This window comes from Malaya genurostris, chromosome 1, assembly GCF_030247185.1.
Source record: "Malaya genurostris strain Urasoe2022 chromosome 1, Malgen_1.1, whole genome shotgun sequence".
Lineage (NCBI taxonomy): Eukaryota > Metazoa > Arthropoda > Insecta > Diptera > Culicidae > Malaya > Malaya genurostris.
In genome coordinates, this window is record NC_080570.1 from 162,037,972 (window position 1) to 162,061,859 (window position 23,888).

Here is a 23,888-nt window from a genome sequence, read left to right on the forward strand (position 1 = left end):
TCGTTTGTTACCGCGTGCAGACTCTCCAGCCCGATCACAGGCCTGTACATTGCCTCCTGGCCTACCTGAGCATTCATGTCACCGATGACGAGTTTTACATCCCGCCGTGGACAGCTGTCGTAGGTTCGTTCCAGCTGCGCGTAGAATGCATCCTTCTCGTCATCGGGTCTCGTCTCATGTGGGCAGTGCACGTTGATGATGCTGTAATGGAAGAAACGGCCCATTCTATCACTGATTGGCTGCCACCCAATCACGCGCTGGCGCATCTTGCCCAACACTACAAATCCCGTTTCTAGAACGTTGGTTGTGCCACAGCTCTGGTAGAAGGTAGCCGCTCGATGCCCACTTTTCCACACCTTCTGCCCCGTCCAACAAAGTTTCTGCAGTGCTACGACATCGAAGCCGCGGATTTGAAGCTCATCATGCAGCATTCGGTCGTATCCTGGGAAGCCAAGCGATTTGCAGTTCCATGTGTCAAGCTTCCAATCGTAGTCCTTATTTCGTCGCGTAGCCCTATTATTCCGGTCTGGCCTTGTAGAAGGAATTCATGATACACAACACCCTTGTAATCAATGAAAACTGTGAGCATCGCCTACCGCTTCTCTCATCATCATTCGCAGACTCACGGCTGATAAACGACTGTTTTCTTCGGAGTATCGTTGCCGAAACACTCTTCTAACATTTGCAATGTCATCGCACCATTGAAACCGTTTTTAACGCAAAATTTAATGCAAACTCGTTATTGCGAATTCAATTACATTTTGTAAATTGTTCAAAATGGAGGACACGCACAGACATGTACTCAATACAGCGTAACTTTTACAAACGTCCAGGTGTCAAGTTGAAATTTTGATAGAATATCAATGACAAATGTGGCAACCTAAAAGAAAATCTAATCGGCTGACTAAGAGCGCTACACGGTGGTGATTTCGGCAGCTTTTTGATCAAGGCAGTAGAAGAGGCTACGGGTTCGAGTCCCGTTTCGGCTATAATCTTTTCGCAAATTTTCATTTTGCTGTTTCATTTGCCTGTATTATGCCAGTCTGTTTTTCTCGTTAAATGCTGAAAAAATCTAAAAACAAGCTCAAAACAGCTTTACGTCTTTGCAAGACTAAGAACAGATCGACATGAAAAATCTTAGACTCTTCCAAAAGAATGTGAGCACCTGATTACCGTAGAAGATCTCGATTTCCACAGAAAGCTTGAGTCCTGACCGAAGACCACATTCGATGAAGCGAGGCCAAATTACTACACAACAAACGATGCTTGTATTTTGTGATATGTCTCTTCGAGCACAATCCTCGTTTAGTGTTTGGAGGATGAAAATAGGGCATCTTCTTACATTATCATCTTTAGCGATAGAACTAAATGCTTCTGTTCGTGCTGGACAAGAAACTTCATTATCAGTTTCATTTAGTTGGATCGCTTGCACTTTCATTACATCGAGAAGCGTTTGTTCGTTTTCATTTAATTTCCGCTAGGTCAAACTCGTCACCTATTTAAATCAAATATATTGATTGACTGTTACAATTTAGGTTTGTCATCTCAGAATCGACTCATACATTTTGTTCTTTGTTTGTTTCTGTCGATCCGTCCTTAAGCGACTTATGAGCCGGAATTTTATATCCGTCATTTGCTTCGGTACACAATTACTAATCGTCGACAACGATTTCTTGCTACAATTCTCAAACTCAGGAAAGCAAACACACCATAGAGCTAACATTTTGCTTAATCACGATGAATTCTTCACAGATTTTGCTTACTATTTTTCTTATACTCAACCACCGGATGGCGTGATTTTGAACTTGAACCTGACGCCAAACCTGATAAATGTAGTCATATTAAATCTCGACAGCGCCGGCGGTTCAATCAATTAGCCAAACGGCCGGCCCTTTGGTTGCATGATTGGATGTGCGTAGTGGCAAGATGCAGAACACACCTCGTTGCTAATTAATGACAACTTTAAACGACTTAGCTGGTCACGACCACGGCTCTTTGCCCATGACAGTAGTAGAGTATTTTGAGCGGCACACCGTGTTATTGAATAATGTCTGCCATAAGAGGCATAGGAATACTTCTGATATAATTCCCATCTGTTGAAGCTGAATGAAATGCTTGCAGAACACGATCGAACTAGGATCGCGAGTCTAGTTCCACTGCCTTAACCTCTTGCTCCACTTCGCCTTATCTGCTAGAACTCGTGGAATCTTCAACTTGAACCTAGCAGCACACAGACAGCTAGAGGACAGAGAACGGTGGCTGCATTCACTCGAAATTGGTTTCAAGTTCGACCGGTATCGGATTTGCGCTGGGTGATGTAAACACTCGACGTTGACTTGCTGATTAATGTTGGCGTTTTTTTTTTCTCCGAGTTGAAACATTGTAGTGTTCGACTTCAAGTAAAACTATCAACAGGTAGAAATTGACATTTACGGAACAATTTTCCCATTTTATTGTAAACAGTATATTTTTATTTTTTAAATGACCTCAATGAGATGACTATTGGCTTTTGATTTACGTGAAGCACAATTAATCACCTTGTTTTAATTCTGAACTAAATAAATGAATTTCAACTCACCCATCCGGTGAAAACTCCAGATTGTAGGCTCCACCGTACTCGCAGGTGTTACACGCATTGCGCTGATCGTTCCAGCTTTTTTTCGGTTCCAGCGAGCAATAAATTGCCCGATGCACCGAGTCGGCATCTCCGAACCGGGCCGGGAGGCCACTTTCTCGTCGACGTAACAACGAGTGTAGTGTCATAGTTTACAAACGGGCCTAGGCTCCCGTGACTCTTTTGGTAGGTAATACACAACGCCTAACTTTAGCCCGGAGCCACCAGATACAAGATAATCTATGCTCTTTGGATGGACAGCAAATTACACTGAGTACACTAGCCACCCCCAAGAAAAACACTTGCACAGCGCTCAAATTGATATTTACTGCAAATGCACTATTCTATCTACTATATTTCGAATTTGATAATGAAACATTTGCTTGATTTGCATTCACTTCTTCATATAGGAGAAAAGAATCACGAACTTCATTTTAAAAGTTTCGACGGAAAAAGTATTGACTTTTTTTGACAGACACACTCTCACTCCTGCACTCAAAACATCAAGCAGCTCACTCCCTGCTGGGCACAGAAATATCCGGTTGAGGTATCAATGCTTCTTTTTTTGTTAATTATCACAACCTGAATTCCAATTAACACTATAGTGGATCTGCTGTCGTATCACGATGAACATATCAGTAGATTAAAACACGTTTTGGATTTTGTTTAGACTTCGGAGACACCCAACGATGTAGCTTTTTGCGAGTATCAATTGCTTCTGAAGCCAAACCCAACATATTATTTGCACTGTACTGACTGAGTGTCTAAGATAGATACCAGTATGAGAGCAACATTACAACAGTCGCAGTGGAATGCCATATCGCGTTACCAGCGTCGAGATGTTGCATCGATACACTGTAACGAAAAACGTTAAAATAGTGATATTCAATAGATTGATATCAGCTGTTTTTCAAAGAAGGACGAATCTTACAAAAGTAAACAAATCGAGTTTCTCTCTCCTACCAATAAATTCTTCAAAATCCTACAATTTTGGCTAAAAAATCGGATTCTACAAAAATCTCAATCTTAGTAATACAAAGAACTATAAAGGGCGAAACTGTCATTCCATTTGTTTACGAAAGTTTCGCCCTCCGTGTTCCATGCAAACAAACAGGGCGATACTTCAATTCCTAATAAGGAAGGGCGAAACTATTTGTTTTCTTTATTTTTGATAGTTTCCGAACCTTTTACTACTGGAAATAATAAATGAGACGATAAAATTACCCGAATATTTATCTTCGTCACGAAAACCAACTAATTTCACAAAAAATGCGCAAGGGCGTAACTTCATCATTCACACAGGAAGCATAAAAGTAAACAAATCGAAAAAGGGCGAAACTCTTTTTATGTTGATTTATTCAGTAGATATAGAAGGAAAGTGGTAAAATTTGCATACTTTTTAAAGATAAACGAACAGATCATCGACTAATCAAAAATTGATCTGAGAATAGACGATGATTTCTAAATACGATTTGAAACCAAAGTTGAAACATTCATCGATGTTTTTCTCCATTTGCTGGCAATGTTAGATTCGCCGTTCTTTGGAAAACAGCTGATATGAAAAATGAATGAAACCGAACAACTACACAGAGTTAGTTGAAAGAACAAACAAAGAGCTCAAACTTGTATCTTTATTTAATTTAGTCATCTGGTTATTTGAAATTGTTCGATTTTACAGTTTGAATGAATTTATGTTAGATTTGTGATTTTCTTAAACCTGTCGGAGTGTTGGGTTTGATATTGAAAATATCCATTGATTTGCTGCTTATACAATTTAAAACTTCAGCTAGAACAGCTCATTACTTATCAAATTTTCTACTACATAATCAATTGGCACATTGTTGCAAAACTAAATTACCGGTAGCGACACCTGCAAATGAAAAATGGAACCAAGAAAAGAAGGGTTCTTCTGAAAATTTGCATATGTGGTTTTGAATTGATCAACTAATGAATATCGAACTACTAATATGATTTTTAAGGAAAGTAGTTTATCAAATACTAACCGTTGTGACTGTATTCGAAAATATATTAGGTTCAAAGTACTTCATATGGTTGATGCAACGGCGAAATAAACCTAATGTAAATTGCCTTATAAAATAAAAGTATTTACGAAAAAACATTTTTGTGGAAAATACTAAAACTAATTATAACCTAATGTTTCAGTTTATTTCAAAGTGCACAGTCAGTTAAAGCCAAAACGAGCAACAAGCAGATTGGAATCGCTTTTGACAATTCTATTTGAATCATAACAATGTCTCCGATGATCTCTGATTATAAGAGCACTACCCCTAATCACGTGTTGGTTCCGAAATTACACAGAGAATAAACTATGGTAGAAATAATCATATTTTTGGTTGTTTTCTTAAACTGTGTTCGCTCTGTTAGTCAAAAAAAAAAAAGGTTTCGGATGTATCGGTTCACAATTTTCGGAAGAAGTGGTAAAAACCAAAAAAACGGAGTTTATTTTCTTTTCTTTACGTTTCGTCTTAGACTTGTCAGTGCAGAACAGTTCAAATTGAACTGCCTAATGCAAACTTAAACAGATCACCTTGAACCGCTAAGCAGACGTAAAGTTAATGCTATTTGCAAAGTTTATTTTATTTTTTCAGAGACGTCTGATTTTCACAAACTTATGTTCAAATGGAAGGTCTTCTGATTTCATAGATTGCTATTGAATTTAGAGCTTTAGAGCTACGATGTAAAAAACAAAAAATACTTCATTTAGGGGTTAGCCAAATTTTGTGCTAGGGCACATAACCGTTTTCATTATTTTTACGTTTCGTCTTTGACTCATCAGTGCAGAGCAGTTCAAATTGAACTGCTTAGTGCTAAACTCGGCAGTTCAATTTGAACCGCTAAGCAGACGTAAAGTTTCTGCTACTTACAGAACACTTTTTGTTTTGCAACGAAGTGCAATGTCTTTTCTGACGTGCCGAACGAAAACGTGTTTTCGACTATTTCTGGCCGATGCAGGTATGGTCATTTAGGGGTTAGCCAAATTTTGTGCTAGGGCACATAACCGTTTTCATTATTTTTACGTTTCGTCTTTGACTCATCAGTGCAGAGCAGTTCAAATTGAACTGCTTAGTGCTAAACTCGGCAGTTCAATTTGAACCGCTAAGCAGACGTAAATGACCATACCTGCATCGGCCAGAAATAGTCGAAAACACGTTTTCGTTCGGCACGTCAGAAAAGACATTGCACTTCGTTGCAAAACAAAAAGTGTTCTGTAAGTAGCAGAAACTTTACGTCTGCTTGCGGTTCAAATTGAACTGCCGAGTTTAGCACTAAGCAGTTCAATTTGAACTGCTCTGCACTGATGAGTCAAAGACGAAATGTAAAAATAATGAAAAAATACTTAATTTGGCTCAAAACTGTTTCATCATTGTAGTTGCTGGCCAAACGAATCGAATACGTCTGTATCGGTTCCTAGTTCTGGGCTCCGGAAGTACCGGAAATAATGGTCAAAAACTTCAAAAATGAAACACACTTCATTTTCTCAAAGACGCTTGACCGATTTTACGCCCGCTTATATTCAAATGAAAGGTCTTATGATCTCATATAATACTATTGATTTCCATCCGGATCGACTTTCGGTAATAAGTGTTTGCAAACGGAAACATTCCTCCAAATTTGGCTCAGAAATGGTTACAAATTTAAAAAAGATTCAATGAAAATTTTCTTTAAGGAATCTCTTAGTAGGGTAACAGAGGTATTTTGGCCCCCTATAGGATTTATTTTATTTCGGCCCACTTTGTAAAAATATCCACCAAATGTTGTAATATCTTTGAAAAACCCTTCCGCAACAGGTAGTTTAATGTGATTAGCTTCTAATTGATGCAACATGGGTTACTTAACATCGGTTAAATCCAAAAAAATTTTGTGGTTGGCCAAAATACCTCTGTTACCCTAATATTCATGAAAATAATTACACCACCAGGTGGATTAAAACCGGGTTTTTAATGAATAGAACACTGTTTTAAATTTCTTGCGTGACTGTGTGTAACGAGATCTGTCAGACAAAATTTCAAAGCGTCGAATGACATCAGAAATTGTCATAATTAGGAAATGTTTTGCACTGAATAATACAGTATATATCATTCAAAAGCACTCTAGCTCACTATCCTCCAGAAATGTCTCTAGAATTTCATGACAAAAATTCATATGGTTTTCGAAATCATTCATTTTGTATGCTTGTTTCTGATTTGAAACTCCACAGTACGTGAACACATTGACAAACATATACAGAACAGATTTGAAATCTTCGAGTTGAAATCATCAACCTAGAGTTTTATTTTTGAGTTTCAAATTATACGACAGTCTGTCATTTTAGCAAAAATATCCATCACAGCGTTGTGAATACAATTCTATTAGCGGCCCTTACACGAGTCATTAAAAATTTCATTACTAAAAAATAATATCATTTTAATGAACGTGTATGGTGCAGTAATGACGAGTTTTCTATCAAATTTGAAATACATCATTACTTAGTCATCATTAAAAATGACAAAAATAATTCTCGTGTAAGGGCCGCTATTCGCGACCTAGAAGGAACGGTGCTGCTATCTATGAAAGTTTAATCTGTGTGTGAAGTGAATGTAAACAAAGCAGGGTACCTTTTCACTCAAGTAAAATTAGTTAATTCTCTGTTTGCTCATTTGATTTTTTCAGCGTTGAAGTACTAAAAAGATTCTATTTAGTTATTAAAACTTATTTTGCGGTACATCATTGCTGGTATTTCGTGAGTAAAAAGCGGGAAAAAACTCCTCTTCCGGCACTAGTAATCCGCATAGGTAAGACAATATTTGAAATTTTATGATCAAACAACTATTCTTAGTTATTCTAATGCGGCAATCCAGTGCATTACAATACAGAGAAAGGTAATTGAGATTTATTTAAGAATTTTTTTCTTTGAATATTGTAGGTCATGGATCTGAAAATTTGCTCGAATGGGCTTGCAAAAACATTTCATGACAGTGTTTGTAATTCTGATAAGAACAGTGTTATGTTCCAGAATTAGTATATCGATTCAATCCCTCCCAAACAAGTAAAATAAACGATACGTAATATGGATTCAATGATTCAGAATCGAGTCAACGAAAACTACTTGGGTGCAATTTACATTTCTCTGGCAATAAATTGTGTTCCCCCCAGTAAGTATTGAATATTGTTCTAGCTCAAATTCACACAACTGTAATTCGTATTCTGTTCTCAGGTTTGAACCTCCTAACTATGCGAGTAATTCTGAGGACTTCTTCTGTACCCGCTGCTTCCTGTCCCTACTAAGGAGTTGAGCTGTAATTTTATCGAGTGTCGTCAATTTATAAACTTATATATTTATGTATTTATTAAATTTATTCATCTGACAATAAAATGTAGTTAATGAACAAATGCCAAATGTCCTTCAAACATGATGTTATCGGTTCGGAATATTCGACCGCCGCTCGTTTTAATCTCGTTGGATGTTAACCGTTCTATTGAGTCGAGTTTCTGTAACAAATAAAAATAATAATTTTGTGATCTGGAACACGGATAAAAAAAAAACAAACCTCCATCAATGATCCAAACAGCTATCACATGTTTGCATTTTCCTTCACTAGTTTTGCAAGTACATGCAAATAACCAAGCAGAGCGTTAACTGCTAGTGTAAACTTTTATTGTATGCGGCTCGACACTTGGAGGATGACTGTAGACAAGTCGAAAATAAACCAAATCCATCCATATCCGAACGGATTCCTCCGGCAGCGTAGCTAAAAACTTCCGACAAATTCATCAACACAGTGCATGTAAAACCTTTTGAAGGCTCCTGAAGATGAATCGAAAAATGCATTATTTTCACATTTAAAGTTAGCACTTCGACAAAAAAACTTCAACACAAATAGAAAACATGCAGTTTCAATACAATTCAAAGAATTTTCAAAAAAAGCAGTAGATTTTCATTCATGAATATTGTTCTGAAATTATGTTTACTTTTTTTCGCATACCGATCACTTGTTTTTACATGGGAAAATAGACATCACACAAAGCGATTTTTTTATACACATTAACTGAATTAGTATCTTCGAAGATTTTAAGAATCACTGGTACTTACCAATTCAAAGAGTAAAACTAAAATCGAAGAAAACGGTACGTTTGAAAATGTATCACTTTTTTCTTTTGCTTGTTTACTTCCACTTCACACACATAAGCTGTCAAACTCAACTTCGTACACGCTTAAAAATAGGTACTCAAAAATGAGTAAGATCTCACTCATCTACAGAAAAAGTGGAACAACTCTAATTTAGAGTAACTCCGAAGTTACTCAAATTTGAGTTCTTCCACTGGAAACGATATTTGGGTAAAATCTACTCATTAACTGAGTAATACTTTATTCGTACATGTACCAAAAATAGAGTAACTATCACTCAAATTTTGTGTGAAATTTTATTTCACATATACCAAATTTGCAAAAAAAAACTGCTCCTTTTCTGAATGTATTGTATTGTTAAATAATTGAACTCAATACTATATCAAGTGGTGGTCGCTTGGAGTAGTGTGTTATGCTCAGGCACCAACCATACACTTATTTCTCATGAATGACATTTGAGCATATTCGTTTCCATTCTAAAGAACAACACGAAGCTGATCATTCCGGTTTTTGCAGACACAACACCGTTTGTGTTGATCGACTCACCCTCGAAATACGCGTCTCACTAACAAAAAATACAACCTGTTGCTACAAATGGTTATTACAACTTTTAGACTTATCGCGAATGCGAATAGTAACAATAAAACGAGATTTTGCGTTAAACTCAAATTTAGAGTAGGAGTTACTCAATATCATTGATGATAACTACTCAATTTTTGACGTTTCCATGTATCATTTGAAAATGAGTAACTATTACTCAAACTTTGAGTAACTTTTTCTAAGCGTGTAGTCGCGAATTGATACTTCGTCGGTTTGGCTTGAAATATTTCAAACAAAACCATTTTGATGAAACTGGGATGGCATGTATCGAAAGATTGTTGCGTCAGTGAATGCAACATAACAAATAATGCATTTAACGTAGCAACAATAAGTAAATCAGTAACTGTCAATAGATTTTCTTTCGCATTCGATTCGATACGCAAGGAAAAACAAAATATTCCATTTGCGATTTGGAGTCAAACTAAATTCTAACAATGGTAGTTCCATCCAATACATCTCGTGAGGCGGTTTTACAGCTAATCGAACAGAAGGAATCGATTGAGCGAAAAATAAACGATCAGGGCAAAATTCTGCAAACGGTAAGTGTGTAAGTAATGTTTCAGCAGCGTCATTCTGATTGCACCATTCCGCAGAATCATGTTGGTATGAAGGACCCTCTAGTTGACGAAAATGGATACCCCCGCAACGATATCGACGTCTATCAGGTTCGACAGGCACGTCATCAGATCATCTGCCTACAAAACGACCTCAAAGCAATCATGAAACAAATCGAACAAGGACTGCATACGGTACATGCCGAAACGGCCGCTCAGCAGCGCGAAAATCTGTCCTCTACGAAACTACAAGCGATGGAGGTGGATGGGGAAGGCAGTAGCGTGATCGATGGTACGGGATTGATCTCGACTGGTAGGGCGACATCCGCAAAACCTATCGCTAAAGTTAACGTAGTCAGTGATGGTTCCCCGGCACAAGAGGCTGTAAGATAAAAGTTGGTCAATATTTCGTTTTATATTCTTGAGTTGATTTTTCCAGGGAATTGCCTTGCGCGACGAAATACTCGAGTTTGGTACCGTGAACGCCTCTAATTTTCGTGACCTGTCTCAGATTGCCGTTGTGGTCCGGAATTGTGAGAATAAATCTGTCCCCGTGAAGATTCGTCGCGACGGGAACATACTGGAACTAGTTCTCACACCAAAGCCTTGGAACGGGCGGGGACTGCTCGGATGTAACATTGTTCCAATGGACCACCAATGAGTTATATACTGCATTCTTTTCTACTGTTCTTCGAATGAAAACAATTTGCGATTCATGAGTTGTTTACGCCATTGGCTTTATTTTTATCATTTATTTTCCCTCTAAATTTTTACCGTGTTTTAAGCTTTTTCAACACGTTTGTTTCTCCAGTCATGGGAAGTGAAATATAAACATGAGCAGAATTGTGTGTAATTTAATTATTAATCTGTGTGTTTCATTCCTATGCGTCTGAGGTGCATTAAAATCTATTTTATCTTTTGAACAGGTAGTTGTGAACTAAGTAAGTTTCACGCGTTAGACTTGAGACACATAAATCTCACGCTAAAAACTAAATCCGTATTCCGAAACAAATCAAATTCCTTGAGTGTTCAAATTAACTCAAATCTGTGTGCCAACTCTACACTATAAAACGAAGGTTAAGTTGTATGTATAGAAACGGGATTAACCAATTATAGAAAGAGTTACCAGAATCTGACTAGGTCCGATTCTGTCTAGCTTAATAATAACTTCCATACCCACTCCACTGACTGTACCCTCCGTAACCGGACTGGGAATATTGTTGATTCCAGGTGCTGTAGCCGTACGAAGAACTGTCCCCGTACTGATACTGACTGGATTGGGCCGCCGTGGTGCCATAGTATGCAGGATTTGCTCCCGCATAGCTGTATCCTCCGGCTGCATAGCTAGCTGCAGTTCCGCTAGTGCTAGCAGCGGTACTGGCCGCCGTAGTATCTTTTGATGATTTTTTTGGTGGCGATGGTTCCCTGGAAAATAGAAAATTGAAAAAAAAATTTGATGATATAAACATAAAGCATAGAAAACTGTAGCATCTTTACCTCTTTTTCTTCGTTTCGTTCGCCTTGGCCATTATCGCTTGCAGTGCTTTTTGGGCTTCCTGCAGTCCCTTAGCAGTACTACCGAAATCTTCTAGGAACTCAACCTTCCTCTGTGCAAACAACACTTTCTGATCAGGCTCTATTCCATCTCGTGCCATAAACTGATCCATGATCTCCAGGATTTCCTTCTCGTCCACTGTTTCGCGTTGCAGCGATAAATCAATCAGCTGCAGAGCAACTCGCGTGTTCGACGTATCTTTTTCCAGGTAATTCCTGAGTACCTCGTGGGCTTGATTGAGGTCTTTTTTAATCTTGTTGAGAAATCGTGCATATTTTATTACCACATTGCCGGCAACGGTTCGATTTTTCGCCTGTGCCAAATACGTCTGGTACAACTGAACGCACTTGTCGTAGTCTCCGCGACGGCGTTCCAGATTTATCCGCCGATAGGCAACTTGCATCAGATTCGGACAAACCTTCTCCAGGTTCGCGAGGATTTCCGCAGCTTTGTTCGTGTTGGATTGTGCTTCCTCAAACGCTGACCACATCAGATGTAGACTTGGCTTATCGGGATGGTGAATTGTGCAGGCGCGTTCATAAGCGTCTCGGATTCGTGGAATCATGATTGGATCCTCAGACCGACCATCCAAGTAACGAATCAGTTTCAACCAGAAATCGTCGTACAACGCACAAGCAATCAAACACCGCTCAAACAGTACCAAAATGCGTTTCTCGTCTCCTTGTTCGATTTCGAAATCAAGATACTCCTTCCAGTTCTTCAATTGGCAGCGTTCCAACGCTTTCACATGGAAATAGGGCCGCTTGATGCCTTCTTCATACGTCCACCGAGCGGTTACTGCTGCAACCGTTGCTTTATGTATTTTCTTTCTCCGGGAGATGATTTTGTCTTTGATAGCTTCTGCTTCTTCTGGACTGTTAACATGGTCATCGGCTTCCTTCTCTTCCTCCGGCTCAGTCTGTATCTTTTCTACCGATTTCTCTTCTTCGGCCGGTTCTTTGTTTTCCTTCTCGTCTTCTTTCGCTTCTTCGCCACTCACCGGCGGCTGCTTTGTCTCGTCCGTTTCCATCGGTTCCTCCTTGTCCTTGTTGGTGTCCGGTTCTTTGTCCTCCTTCGGTTCCTTCACGTCGGACTCCTGACTCTTGGCTCGCTTATCCTTCGTCTTAGATGACTTGTGCTCATCGTGTTTGTCTTTATCGGCCTTGCGGTCCTTGTCTTTGTCGTTCGAACCGGAACGCTTTCGGTCTTTTTCCTCCTTGCGCTTTCGGACGGACTCACGAACGTAAGCGCGAAGCTCAATGAATTCTTCTTTGCTGACCAGAGTGTGAACCGGATTGTTGTTGACGACTTCTTTGAAACTGGCGAGAGAAAATAAATTTAGCGTGACGTAATTCGTGCATGAAACCTGAGCGGAAAACTTACTTATCGAAATGATTCGCGTATCCTTGGGTGGGCGTCGCCAGCAGCCGATCGTGCAATGCCACCACCTTTTCAATGCGCTTTCCTTCGTTCTCCCATTTGATGTAGGCTTCCCAGAGCTTATCCGAACGGAACTCCAACCCGCACGATGCCAGGGCACGCTCGAACTGTGACCGAATCATCGCTTCGTCGTCGGCTTGATTCGCCTTCACGTGGGACAAATAGTGGATCCACAAGTCCACCGAGAGTGGGATCGCTTTCAAGCCCCGTTCGAATACCTGCAGGCGCGCGTTCGTCGGTCATTTCCGGGCACGGGGAAGAAAGAAGAAGAAAATCCAGATGGCGGAAAGGAATTTCCGTTGTAAATATGTGACGTATTTCATTTCACTTACATAGTGCTCAGAACTATTTGCTTTACTTTAGTACGACTTTTACAACTGGAAGTCGACTGTATTGTGAAGCGGCAAATTTGTTTCGGAGCAAACATTCCTTGGCCTACACTTTCAAATAAGTAATTTAAGTTATAATACAAATCATACACTATAATACTATCTAAATTGGGCCCTATTTATAGAGTTAAATTTAAGGTGATTATTTGCTCGCTGGTCTCCTAAGCTCTGTCTTGCTCGCGCTCTGCTTTTCGACTCCTTCGGAATTGCCCCCAACGTTGCAATGTGTCCGGTTCCAGTGTTAAATCTCTGGCACAAGAAGGTATCCTATTAAAATTGAAAGTGGTTTTCACCGTGCATTTGAACATATATTTGATGGTGTGAAATACAAACCAAACTCCACTGGATTATGTGCGACGTTCTGTTCGCCGGCTGTCATCATGACCTACCACCGGTTTACCGTGAAGAAGAGAATAGATTCTAGCAAATAGCTCGATAATTTCAATAAGCTCTCAACTTCTTTGAAGGAAACCTTCGCTTCCGGAGATATAACGGTATAAGTGACGTAAACGACATAACGCAATTTTTTTCTTAGCGCTCAATTTTCTGGAAATTGCTCGACCGATTTCAACAAGCTGTGACTCGTTTCAAAGCTACTATTAAGTCATTGATCAAGTTCGAAGATCAAATGGCTGTCACTTCTGGTTCCGAAGATAGAATGGTATAAGTGACGTAACTGACAAAACTCATTACCGCTCAATTTTCTCGAATATGGATATGGAAGAACCGAAAGACCGAGACTTATATTGAGTAGTAGATTCAATTCGAAGATCATATGGCTGACACTTCACGTTTCGAAGATATAATCGTACAAATGACGTAACCGATAAATCATTTTTTTCTTCTACTCACACAATTATTTCAAAAAGTGACCAATGGTCAAGCTCAAATGCACTATCGCTGATACATTTCATATGTGACGTAAGCGCTAAAGCATGCTTCTGCAAACTATCCGAAACATTTCGAATGAATTTTTATCAAAAATTTTATGGTTTTCGGTCAACACTCACTCCTTTGGATGCCAAGCCTTCGACACGAATGAGAAGAGTTTGTTCAGAAGTAAATAATGCTGTCGTTCAGGTCAGTGTCGAAGAAAACGACAATTTATCGATTCGTTAACGTGCGCATAAAGATAGACTTTGTCCTTCGACTTTATGGAAAGTTTTACGTAAAGCTTTGGATTTGGTGCCAAACAAAATTCAATTGGTGCAAGAATTGAAGCCACACGACCACCGTATGCGCCGCCGTGAATTCAGTAACGGTGCAGAATATAGAAAAACCCACCTGACAATGTCTTCCAAATTTAGTTGAGAATATTCTGTGAAATTTTCAGAATGATTCATTGAGTTTAGCGGTCGTGTTGTATTTTTTCTGACTGAAGAACTGCTGAAAATTGGAACGCTCGGACACAGACATTCTATTTTCGTGAAAGTTGAATATTTTTTCATTGTTCATTGGAATCCATATAATGTCCAACCCATACGATAGATTAATGTGATAAAACTTCTCATCAAAATAATAAAATGTATGCTGGCAACCCGGTACCGTTTGCTCATATACGAGCCACGTGGTCGATTTAAAACTCAACACGTGGCCCTCTGTCCTCAGACCTTAATCATTAGGACGAAAATCCGTTTTTTTACCGCAAACTTCTCTTCACTAATGAGGCCCATTTTTCGTTGAATGGTCAGTCAACAAGCGAAATTGCCGTATTTGGAGCAAAGACAATCCACACACCGTTCAAGAATTACCGGTGCATCCCAATAAAAAATGTACTGTTTGGTGCGGTTTAAGAGCTGGTGGAATTATCGGTCCTTATTCCTTCAAAAGTGATGAAGGACGACGCGTTACCGTGAATGGAAATCGATACAGAACCAATCATTTTTTGCTGCCAAAACTTTAAGATATGGATGTGGACGAAATGTGGTCTCAACAGGATGGTGCCACTTGTCATACTGCGGCCGAAATAGTCGACTTATTGACAGAACATTTCAATGACAACCTTGTTTCAAGAAATGAACCGGTGAATTGGTCTCCGCGTTTGTGTGATTTGGCACCACTAGATTCAATATTCAACGTTTCGATGCTGAACTGAAGGCGTATTCCATTTTTGGAAAAGTGATCGAAAATTGGATCTCCAGAATGACCTTTGTGAAAAACAGTCGTGGTGGCCATATGCCCGCAATCATATTTAAATGTTAAAAGCTAAATCTTATAAATCAACAACTTTCTTGTGGGAGATAGTCGTCAGACGTTTTTTTATTGAAATTTTTTGATTTTTTGTATTTTGTGTTCTGTGGAAATGCCTGTGGAAATAGTGCTTGCAGTGCTAGATGTTCATTTCGTGTTTTTATTGTACCAATCGATATCGTTTTATTTTCGGTGCAAAATAATCCCAAATAACTTTCCTTCCGTCAAACTTTGAAATGGGTCGCAATTTTAGTTATATTCAACTCGAGTCAAAATAACTGCTCGACTACCAAATTTTAAGGTCATTAAGGTCAATCTATCGAACAGAGACAGCAGATCTCGTATATGAGATGAACATCATTTGTACATAATTAACCAAAACTAGATACTTTTAAAAAGTAAAACTTAAACATGTAATAAATTTAATGGTAAATATATTTTAATAGTAGATTTCAAAAAAAAAACTACAAAAAAAAATTAAGGATGTAGAGAAAATTCTAAATCATCCAAAAATCAGATCTATGTTATGTACAAACAAAAGGCGACAATTGTCGGAGTTTCTTTTTACCTTCAGTTTCAACGTTGCACATCTGATTACTCTATTTTCCTAAATTATCTCTTCATTCAACCTATCAATTTTCGGCTAGCTTCGGAGACAAATTTTATTCGAATATTTGATTATAATGATGAAAATCAACTATTGTGCAAATCCGGTTATATTACAATGTTAATAACAGAGATAACATTTGTTTGATGAATTAATAATTTTTTCTCGGTAGCCGATTGCCCAGATCAACCAATATGACCAATTAACCATTCAAATAAATCCCTAAAATAATAATGGAAATAATAAACAATCAAAGCGCGCGTGAAATCTGTTGACCTTTGTTTTGTGATTTTTTCTAAATCCTATTCACTCGTTTATTTCGTTGCAGATTTACTTCAGTTTTCTCAAATAAGAACTGTGAATCAAGATTTTCCGGGAACTTCAGTGTCGGATATTGTTGAAACGTTCACTCGTCTGTGAGTTTTGCAGTGCATCCGAGCATCTTGAAACCGGAACATACTAAGTCGCGCACGAATACTACCATTACTGAAATTTATACTAACAAACATCCATCTCCCGTAACACTTGTGGCGTGCGCAGTAGTATATACGACCTCTAGTAACAAGTACTGATCAAGGAAATCTGGGGTAACCAGAAGATGTACAGTGAAAGATGATTGGCCAGTCCCATGTCTGATCATCTAGGAATTCACTGTACAATGTCAACCTCGGTCACTAGAAGCAACTAGTGTTGATGGGCGTGACCATGACCATATTGATCATTTTATGTTACGTTGAGCATGAAGTACCATTAACATGTATCATCCATTCCAATTGCAACTGCTTTTTTTTATCAATCAAGAGAAATTCACGGGCAATTAAATAAGTTAAGTTAATCCTCCTACCCCCAGTAAGTATACGTGATACGATCCGTAACAATCGCTAACGATTGTTTCTTCGTATCAAAACAGCCGATTTTTTTTAAAGCGAGGAATCTGTAATATTAGAGAAAGATGGAACACTATATTGCTAGCAACGACCAATACTTAAAAATAACAAATTTTCCACATTACTGTTCATGTTTTGTTGTTTCTAATCGCTCCTACTAGGTAATATGAGTTCGACCGGTACCAACGGATTCTGATGACAGCATCTTACGGAAAAAATCTGAGAGAGGAACTACAATCTATACAATCTATTTTCGAAATGATATGGTAAAAACAAAGAATCACGAAGCACTCATAAAATAAAAACAACGCAGATAGATCTAGTGATTCATTGGAATAAGCTTCAAAGATTATTATTTTGAAGCATGTTCGGAAGAACGAGGTGATTTTGGGTAGCTCGATATTTTCAGAATTTCCATCATTGGTATGTCAACACATCCGATTGAGTCTCTATCACACTTTCAATTATCAGCTAGAATATCAATCGACGCAGTCCAACAAAATTGTTCCTCTACTATAATTTAACATTTTTGTTTGGAAGTAAATTAACTACTGTAATACATTTTCAACATTAGCAACGAACAATCATATGAAGTTTTGGGAAAGTTTAGGAATTGCGTAATTGACGACATGCGAGTATGTCACTGAAGAACGAACAATCAATACAACAAAGAATTTCGTAGATTGCAGAGAAAGTTCAAATACACGGAGGTCTTTTTTATGCGGTCTTTGTTTATGCGAATTTTCAAAGTTATGCGGTTTTTTTTATGCGAAGTTTCAGAGTTATGCGGTTTCCCTTCTGCGGTTTTTTTAATGCGAATTTTCAGAGTTATGCGGTTTTTTTATGCGGTACGTAAACTCGCATAAAAAAGACCAGTGTATTTAGATAATTCCGAATCGCCTAAATCTCTTCCAATCCTGGATTATCAAAGAAAACATCCTTCCTTGAAAATTGATCCTTTCATCAATCATCTTTTGCTAATGAAACAAGTGACTATAAAGTGAGGCTAAAAATGAACAACTGAAATGCCTCTGAAATCGTGTCAAGTTTTGATCATAAGAAACTAAAGAATATTCATCATTCATCATCATAGCTGCTCCACCTAAATGCTGTAAGGGAAGTAAACTTTTTTCATTATGGTTAGTGAGGTCTTAAGTCTAGGTATATTCTTACATTTCAAAACGAGCATTAATTCATTCATTTCATTGTTTTTTATACTTACTAAGGTCGATGCGAGAGCGTTAGTCTGACGAGTGAGCTGAAGATAAATTTTACACTTTATCATAATAAATCGAATTGCACTGTAAGCAAAACTGATTGTTTTGCGTGCTAAGTGTATTCAAAACCACAAATAATCACCAAAAATATATGTCTGCGCTAAGTGATAAAGACAACGTTTGAAATTGTTTCACATACCTATGCTATCTAAATGTTGAACGATTGATTGATTGATTGGAACCCGGTATAGATAATAGAAGAGACTACCTAACTACTTTTCTGTTTTTTTTTTTGCTGTCGATATAACGCGAAAGTAGCTGCTAGTGACTAAATAAACTAATGGCAGAGATGATCGCTCATGAATCGAGGCATGATGAAAAGCACAATAATTTTCATGGACGATCATAAAGATGATGTGATCATCGGCAAACACATGTCCAATTTATTTGCAATCCAGATGGATTTCTGTCCTCTGCGGTATATTATCGCTAACAATGTAGAAATAAATTACAATACTTTTATATTTTGTTTTTGGGTAATGAAGTCGCCCCAACCGAATCGCAGCAACTCCTTCGTCCGGATGCGATTCAATCTAGGCAACTTAACAAATTATATCCGAAAGAAAAAACAATCACTTTACTGTGTCTTTTACAGCTTCCCCTACTGATTACTCCTATGTTGGTGATTCCTGGCAGATCAGTGTCACATGCAGTTCATTTTATCGACTTTGTAATTTGAGCGTCGCGCTCTCATTTGAAAGGTAAAGAAATAGGAACATGAAAACAATGGCACAAATCGATCTCCACTTACCTCTTCACACTTCCGCTTGCTGCCCTTTCGTTTCTCGTAGTCGGCGTATTTGCGCCAGTATCCATAGCAATACGGGTAATGCGCCAGGAAGGCATCGTACGCTTCACGAGCAGCCTCAATGTCATTCTGAAATCATTGAAAATAGTTAACTCCATTTCTTCTTCATCTCTTTCAAATAACTTTGGATTGCAAATGCTAACCTCTTGATCCACATATTGCAGAAGATAAGTCCAAGCGGTGAAATCTGTTGAATCGTCATTGACCGCTTTCCAATATTTGTCAAGATCCGGCAGTTTCTTTTTTTCCGGCTCTGAAACGAAACACAGATCCCATTTAACGATTTTGATTCAGTTTAGGAATTGTACTTCGGTGTAATAGAAAAAAGTGCTTTGCAAATAGCATTAACTTTACGTCTGCTCATAAGTTTAGAAGTCGACGACGAAATGTAAAAAAAAAGAATTAGAAATCCTCTAGTGAGCTTACCTGCAGGAGGTTCGACTTTGGTTTTCTTCTCGGGAGCTTCGGAAATTTTTTCCGATGATTCATCATCTTTTTCCAGTTTTCTCTTAGATGTTTCCTTTTTGTCATTCTCCTTGGAGTTTTCCGGTGTGCTCTGCTCAGCTATAGTGTCGTCCGTCGATTTCTTATCGTCGATCACCTCTGCTGTTTGCGGCAACGTCTTGTCGAGAAGCTCTTCATCCGACACGTTATCCGTATCCGCCGGTAACTCGGCCTTTTTTGCTGCCGGAAGCTCGTCGTCCGATACGTTATCAGTATCGGCCGGAAGTTCAGCTTTTTTAGCTGCCGGAAGTTCCTCGTCCGAAACATTGTCTGTATCGGCAGGTAACTCGGCCTTCTTGGCGGCCGGTAGCTCTTCGTCAGAAACATTGTCGGTGTCGGTGGGCAACTGTGGAACAAGTTTTTCTGACGAGTGCGGTAGTTCGTCCTCTGAAACGATTTCAGCATCTGCTGGTAGCTCAGCAAGTCTGGGTCCGGGCAGTTCATCATCCGAAACCTCTTCCGCATCTTGAACCTGCGGTTGAACTGGCCTTGGGAGTTCATCTTCTGATACCATTTCCGCATCCAGATCCGTGTTTTTAGAGTCCTCTTCAGTAAAACCATTTGCCAGATTGTCCGCTAGTGCATGGTCACTACTACCAGTTATATCGGCTTGATTATCTCCATTCACTTCTTGTTGAATCGAAGCCATGTCATCTAAGTTTTCGATAGCAATTTGAGAACTTTCATCAACCGCTGACGGCAAACTATTGGCATTTTCCTCGGCAGCTAAATTTGCTATGAAAACGCAATCTTCCGGCGGAGCTGGTGCTGCAGAAATTGAGTCTTCTCTGTCGGAATATTTTTTATTTTGTGGTGTCCTTGTGTCCACTTGAAACTCTTCGAACAGATTGGTCGAACTTGTTTCTTCACCCAGTTTGCTCTGTGTATCCAAAACCGGAACAATCAATTCCTGCAGTTGTTCCATTACTTGTTTTGTGTCGGGTTCATCTGAGTCATTCTGTATCTGGAAATATTATAATCTCAATACTCGACATTCTTGCATCCTATGAATTTCAGTTTGAAGCAAATTAAAATCAGTTGGCCCTTGCGTAGTCTTCTCGGAAGCACAAATCCCACGAAAGGAATTCATCCCTCTCGGGAGCAAACGGAACAACGTCACGTTTGCTCGAACTATTCGCATTTCATATCATCATGATGGCAGTATTCCGAAAATTACAACCGAATTACAACTTACCTCTTCCGCAATCACTTTTTCCGGTGGTTCTTCTTCGTCTACTTTTCTGTTTCGCCGAGATGACCTTGTAGGGGTAGCTACAACGGCCGGTTGTGAAGTTTTACTTTGTCTTGAACGAGTTGCTCTACGACCTGAATTAAAATAAAGATAAACCACAAGTGTTGATTACGCCTTAGTTACCATGCAACAGAAGCGAGGAAAAAACAGCATACGCGACAAAAATTAATGGCGGAAGCCCTGCTGCGGTATGCATCACAGTCGTCCGATTTTAAATCGAGATTTACACGGAAGCAACCGCAGATTCAGTAAGGTTTCGATGATATCATGAAAGTTTCATTATTTTTGCACCTAATTGTAATATTTTTAGAATGCAAAAATAACATTTACGAGCTTATTTTACCTTTTTCTTCCGGCGCAGCAATATCTTCGTCACTTACACTAGCCATCTTTTTTTCTACTTCAATTCAGCAAATCGGCGGTTGTTCAGTTTTCATGCGTTTTTTACATTTTGACAGTTGCGCTGAATGTGAGGGGTCTCCCACTGCCCAGTAAATCCGAACATCGGACGCATCGTGCACGAAAGCTTTTGATTGCGTTTCGAGCTTACATAGTGTATCGGTAGAACAAAAGAGTGAAGATATACCAAAGCAGAGAGCGGATGTCTGATACTCGGGGGATGGAATATATCGGGGTTGGATTTCAAACCCCGAATTTAGGGCCAGAGTTTTTCTGGGCAGAACAGGCGAATTACCTTAAGGTTAAAGCCTCTATGATCGATACAAATGTTTAACAATCTTTCTCACCCTATCGGGAAGACGTCGGCTCGAAAATATCTTGTTTGATATTTCTTCGCTCTGTTTCTCTAGCGATACATAATGTAAACATAAAGCTTTTTTAGATCGACGCGGTTGATGCAAATGGTGCAGAATTGTCCGATGACGGGCCGATCGAAGCGCTACGATCGGCCCCATATCGTGCTCAATCGGACCGATAATCGGGCCGATGATCGGACCGATGCGGGTCGACAAAATCCACCGGGTGAGTTTTATATTTTTAGAAAGTTTCAACAAGTATGTACACACAAAAAATTAAACTGTATCTTCCATTAGCGGCCCTTACACGATCAATAAAAGTGTCATTACTAAAAAGTAATGGCACTTTTAATGATCGTGTAAGGTCTACGAGTTCAGTAATGACACGAGTAATGATGGAATTCCGGATTTTCCATTAGCGGCCCTTACACGATCATTAAAAGTGTCATTACTAAGTAATGACACTTCTGCTCAAACGCTCGTCATTACTGCATTACTGTACATCATTACTTTTTAGCATTACACGTTCATTATTAATGATGAGTATTTGTAACTACTCCAGTAATAGCAATAGCAATATTTTTATTTTCGTTTAGCTGAAAATAAATTTGATTTGCCATTGAAACGTTAAGTTTAATGAAATATTAACAATATAAATCTACACTTTGTCATTTTTTCGCGTATAGTTCTGAAGATGTTCAGCACTTGCACAAAAAAAATAAGAAGAAGAAATAATGTTGGTAATGATGGAAAATCCGGAATTCCATCATTACTCGTGTCATTACTGAACTCGTAGACCTTACACGATCATTAAAAGTGCCATTACTTTTTAGTAATGACACTTTTAATGATCGTGTAAGGGCCGCTATTATTACCAACATTATTTCTTCATCTTATTTTTTTTGTGGAAGTGCTGAATATCTTTAGAACTATAAGCGAAAAAATGACAAAGTGTAGATTTAAATTGTTAATATTTCATTAACCTTAACGTTTCAATGGCAAATCAAATTAATTTTCAGCTAAACGAAAATAAAAATATTGCTATTACTGGAGTAGTTACAAATACTCATCATTAATAATGATCGTGTAATGCTAAAAAGTAATGATGTACAGTAATGCAGTAATGACGAGCGTTTGAGCAGAAGTGTCATTACTTAGTAATGACACTTTTAATGATCGTGTAAGGGCCGCTATTAATAGAGGACTTTAAATTTTAGAGATTTGAAAAATTATTCATCTGATAGCAATGGTTTGCTTGAGTGAGAAAAACATTTTCAAACTAAACATTTTCTTAATTGAATGTGAACAAGAGTCATGAAACAATCAAACAGGCAGCATTAATCGAGGGTTTTGTTCTGAGTGTATAAGGATAGTGACGATATCTCATCCGTACACACACACACACACACACACACACACACACACACACACACACACACACACGCTGGTTTTGTTTAGAAGTCGGTAAATTCCAATCAAGGAATAACTTGGCAAATCAGCTGAGTTTTACGTAACCACTTTGAAATTGTAGATGTAGCATCTGAAACTCTTATTTACTTTTCTATTGAATATGCAACTTTGTAGCACTATGAAAAATCATGTATTCCTTTTGTGTTTCGTGGAATCGTATGGACTAGCAGTTGTTGATGGGCACAACATATGAAAAGGGTATACTAATAAAATGAATTGTTTGAAATTAAAATGTTTTGTTTGGTAAGATTTTGGGGTCTACTTTTACATTTTAAATTTTTGATGATGATTAGATTTCAAGACTACACTTCTATTAAGTAAATATTTGCCATAGGATTCTCTTCAATTCGTGCTAGAGTTGGAAATAATTACAACCCTAAAACCATCCAGTTCAAGGTTGCATGAAAACGCCTTATAGTAGATAACCAAGTTACATCATTAACACATTCAAACTTCATAAGTTTTGACGAAGTGAAAATGTTGCATGCAGACAGAAAATTGAGATTTTCTTGTACTCAATTTTCAAGAATAAAATGGAGCCATATATTCCAGTCAAGTTCAATCCTATCGTTCAAAACATCTGCTATCATCAATGTAGCGTTTACACTATTGCTGGTTGCCAGTATACTGGCACGCCAACAGCTGGTAATGTTCAGACTATTGCTGACAATTTCTTGTTGGTAATTTTTTTTAAAATTATGAACAAAAAATGAAATATATCCTTTAGGTACTCAAATCATCAATCTCATTTTTCATATCGATCCACTTTACGCGAACAAATGTTTTAACTGAGAAAAACATGAAATACATTCGAGAAGTACTATATTTTAATTCCGTCGCCATCTTGAATTTCTTCGCC

The 23,888-nt window shown here is 38.4% G+C and overlaps 3 protein-coding genes and 2 long non-coding RNA genes across 5 annotated transcripts in view; 2 read left to right on the forward strand and 3 right to left on the reverse strand.

The window, feature by feature from the left end:
* Positions 1 to 3,376, reverse strand: part of LOC131426549 (DDB1- and CUL4-associated factor 10) — a 28,311-nt gene extending 24,935 nt beyond the window's left edge. The window contains exon 1 of the mRNA XM_058589384.1: positions 2,579 to 3,376. Coding sequence (XP_058445367.1) covers positions 2,579 to 2,763 — 185 coding nt within the window. The 5' untranslated portion in view covers positions 2,764 to 3,376. The remainder of the gene's footprint in view (positions 1 to 2,578) is intronic.
* A 3,737-nt stretch (positions 3,377 to 7,113) lies between these two features.
* Positions 7,114 to 7,948, forward strand: LOC131428404 (uncharacterized). The gene is made up of 4 exons (XR_009229376.1): positions 7,114 to 7,226; positions 7,286 to 7,407; positions 7,539 to 7,767; positions 7,830 to 7,948. It is a non-coding gene; the product is annotated as an uncharacterized LOC131428404 (long non-coding RNA).
* Positions 7,949 to 7,979: 31 nt separating this feature from the next.
* On the reverse strand, positions 7,980 to 8,820 carry LOC131428410 (uncharacterized). The gene is made up of 3 exons (XR_009229377.1): positions 8,706 to 8,820; positions 8,164 to 8,420; positions 7,980 to 8,104 (listed from the first exon to the last, which is right to left on the reverse strand). It is a non-coding gene; the product is annotated as an uncharacterized LOC131428410 (long non-coding RNA).
* An 849-nt stretch (positions 8,821 to 9,669) lies between these two features.
* On the forward strand, positions 9,670 to 10,760 carry LOC131426551 (26S proteasome non-ATPase regulatory subunit 9). The gene is made up of 3 exons (XM_058589386.1): positions 9,670 to 9,880; positions 9,935 to 10,279; positions 10,335 to 10,760. Exons 1-3 carry the CDS (start codon positions 9,776 to 9,778, stop codon positions 10,554 to 10,556), a joined length of 672 nt encoding a protein of 223 aa, XP_058445369.1. The 5' UTR covers positions 9,670 to 9,775; the 3' UTR covers positions 10,557 to 10,760.
* Positions 10,608 to 21,227, reverse strand: LOC131426550 (pre-mRNA-processing factor 39). The gene is made up of 8 exons (XM_058589385.1): positions 21,148 to 21,227; positions 20,748 to 20,878; positions 19,475 to 20,516; positions 19,192 to 19,301; positions 18,992 to 19,117; positions 12,834 to 13,108; positions 11,393 to 12,769; positions 10,608 to 11,320 (listed from the first exon to the last, which is right to left on the reverse strand). Exons 1-8 carry the CDS (start codon positions 21,191 to 21,193, stop codon positions 11,053 to 11,055), a joined length of 3,375 nt encoding a protein of 1,124 aa, XP_058445368.1. The 5' UTR covers positions 21,194 to 21,227; the 3' UTR covers positions 10,608 to 11,052.
* Positions 21,228 to 23,888: the final 2,661 nt, after the last annotated feature.

Bases quoted from the DNA above. Each gene is read 5' to 3' on its own strand.
- LOC131426550 (XM_058589385.1), bottom strand. From the start codon at position 21,193: ATGGCTAGTGTAAGTGACGAAGATATTGCTGCGCCGGAAGAAAAAG. The intron at 19,118-19,191 runs GTTAGCATTTGC...CAATGATTTCAG, and splicing joins TGCAATATGTGGATCAAGAG to AATGACATTGAGGCTGCTCG. The intron at 12,770-12,833 runs GTAAGTTTTCCG...TTCTCTCGCCAG, and splicing joins TACGCGAATCATTTCGATAA to TTTCAAAGAAGTCGTCAACA.
- LOC131426551 (XM_058589386.1), top strand. From the start codon at position 9,776: ATGGTAGTTCCATCCAATACATCTCGTGAGGCGGTTTTACAGCTAATC. The intron at 9,881-9,934 runs GTAAGTGTGTAA...ACCATTCCGCAG, and splicing joins AGGGCAAAATTCTGCAAACG to AATCATGTTGGTATGAAGGA. The intron at 10,280-10,334 runs GTAAGATAAAAG...TGATTTTTCCAG, and splicing joins GTTCCCCGGCACAAGAGGCT to GGAATTGCCTTGCGCGACGA.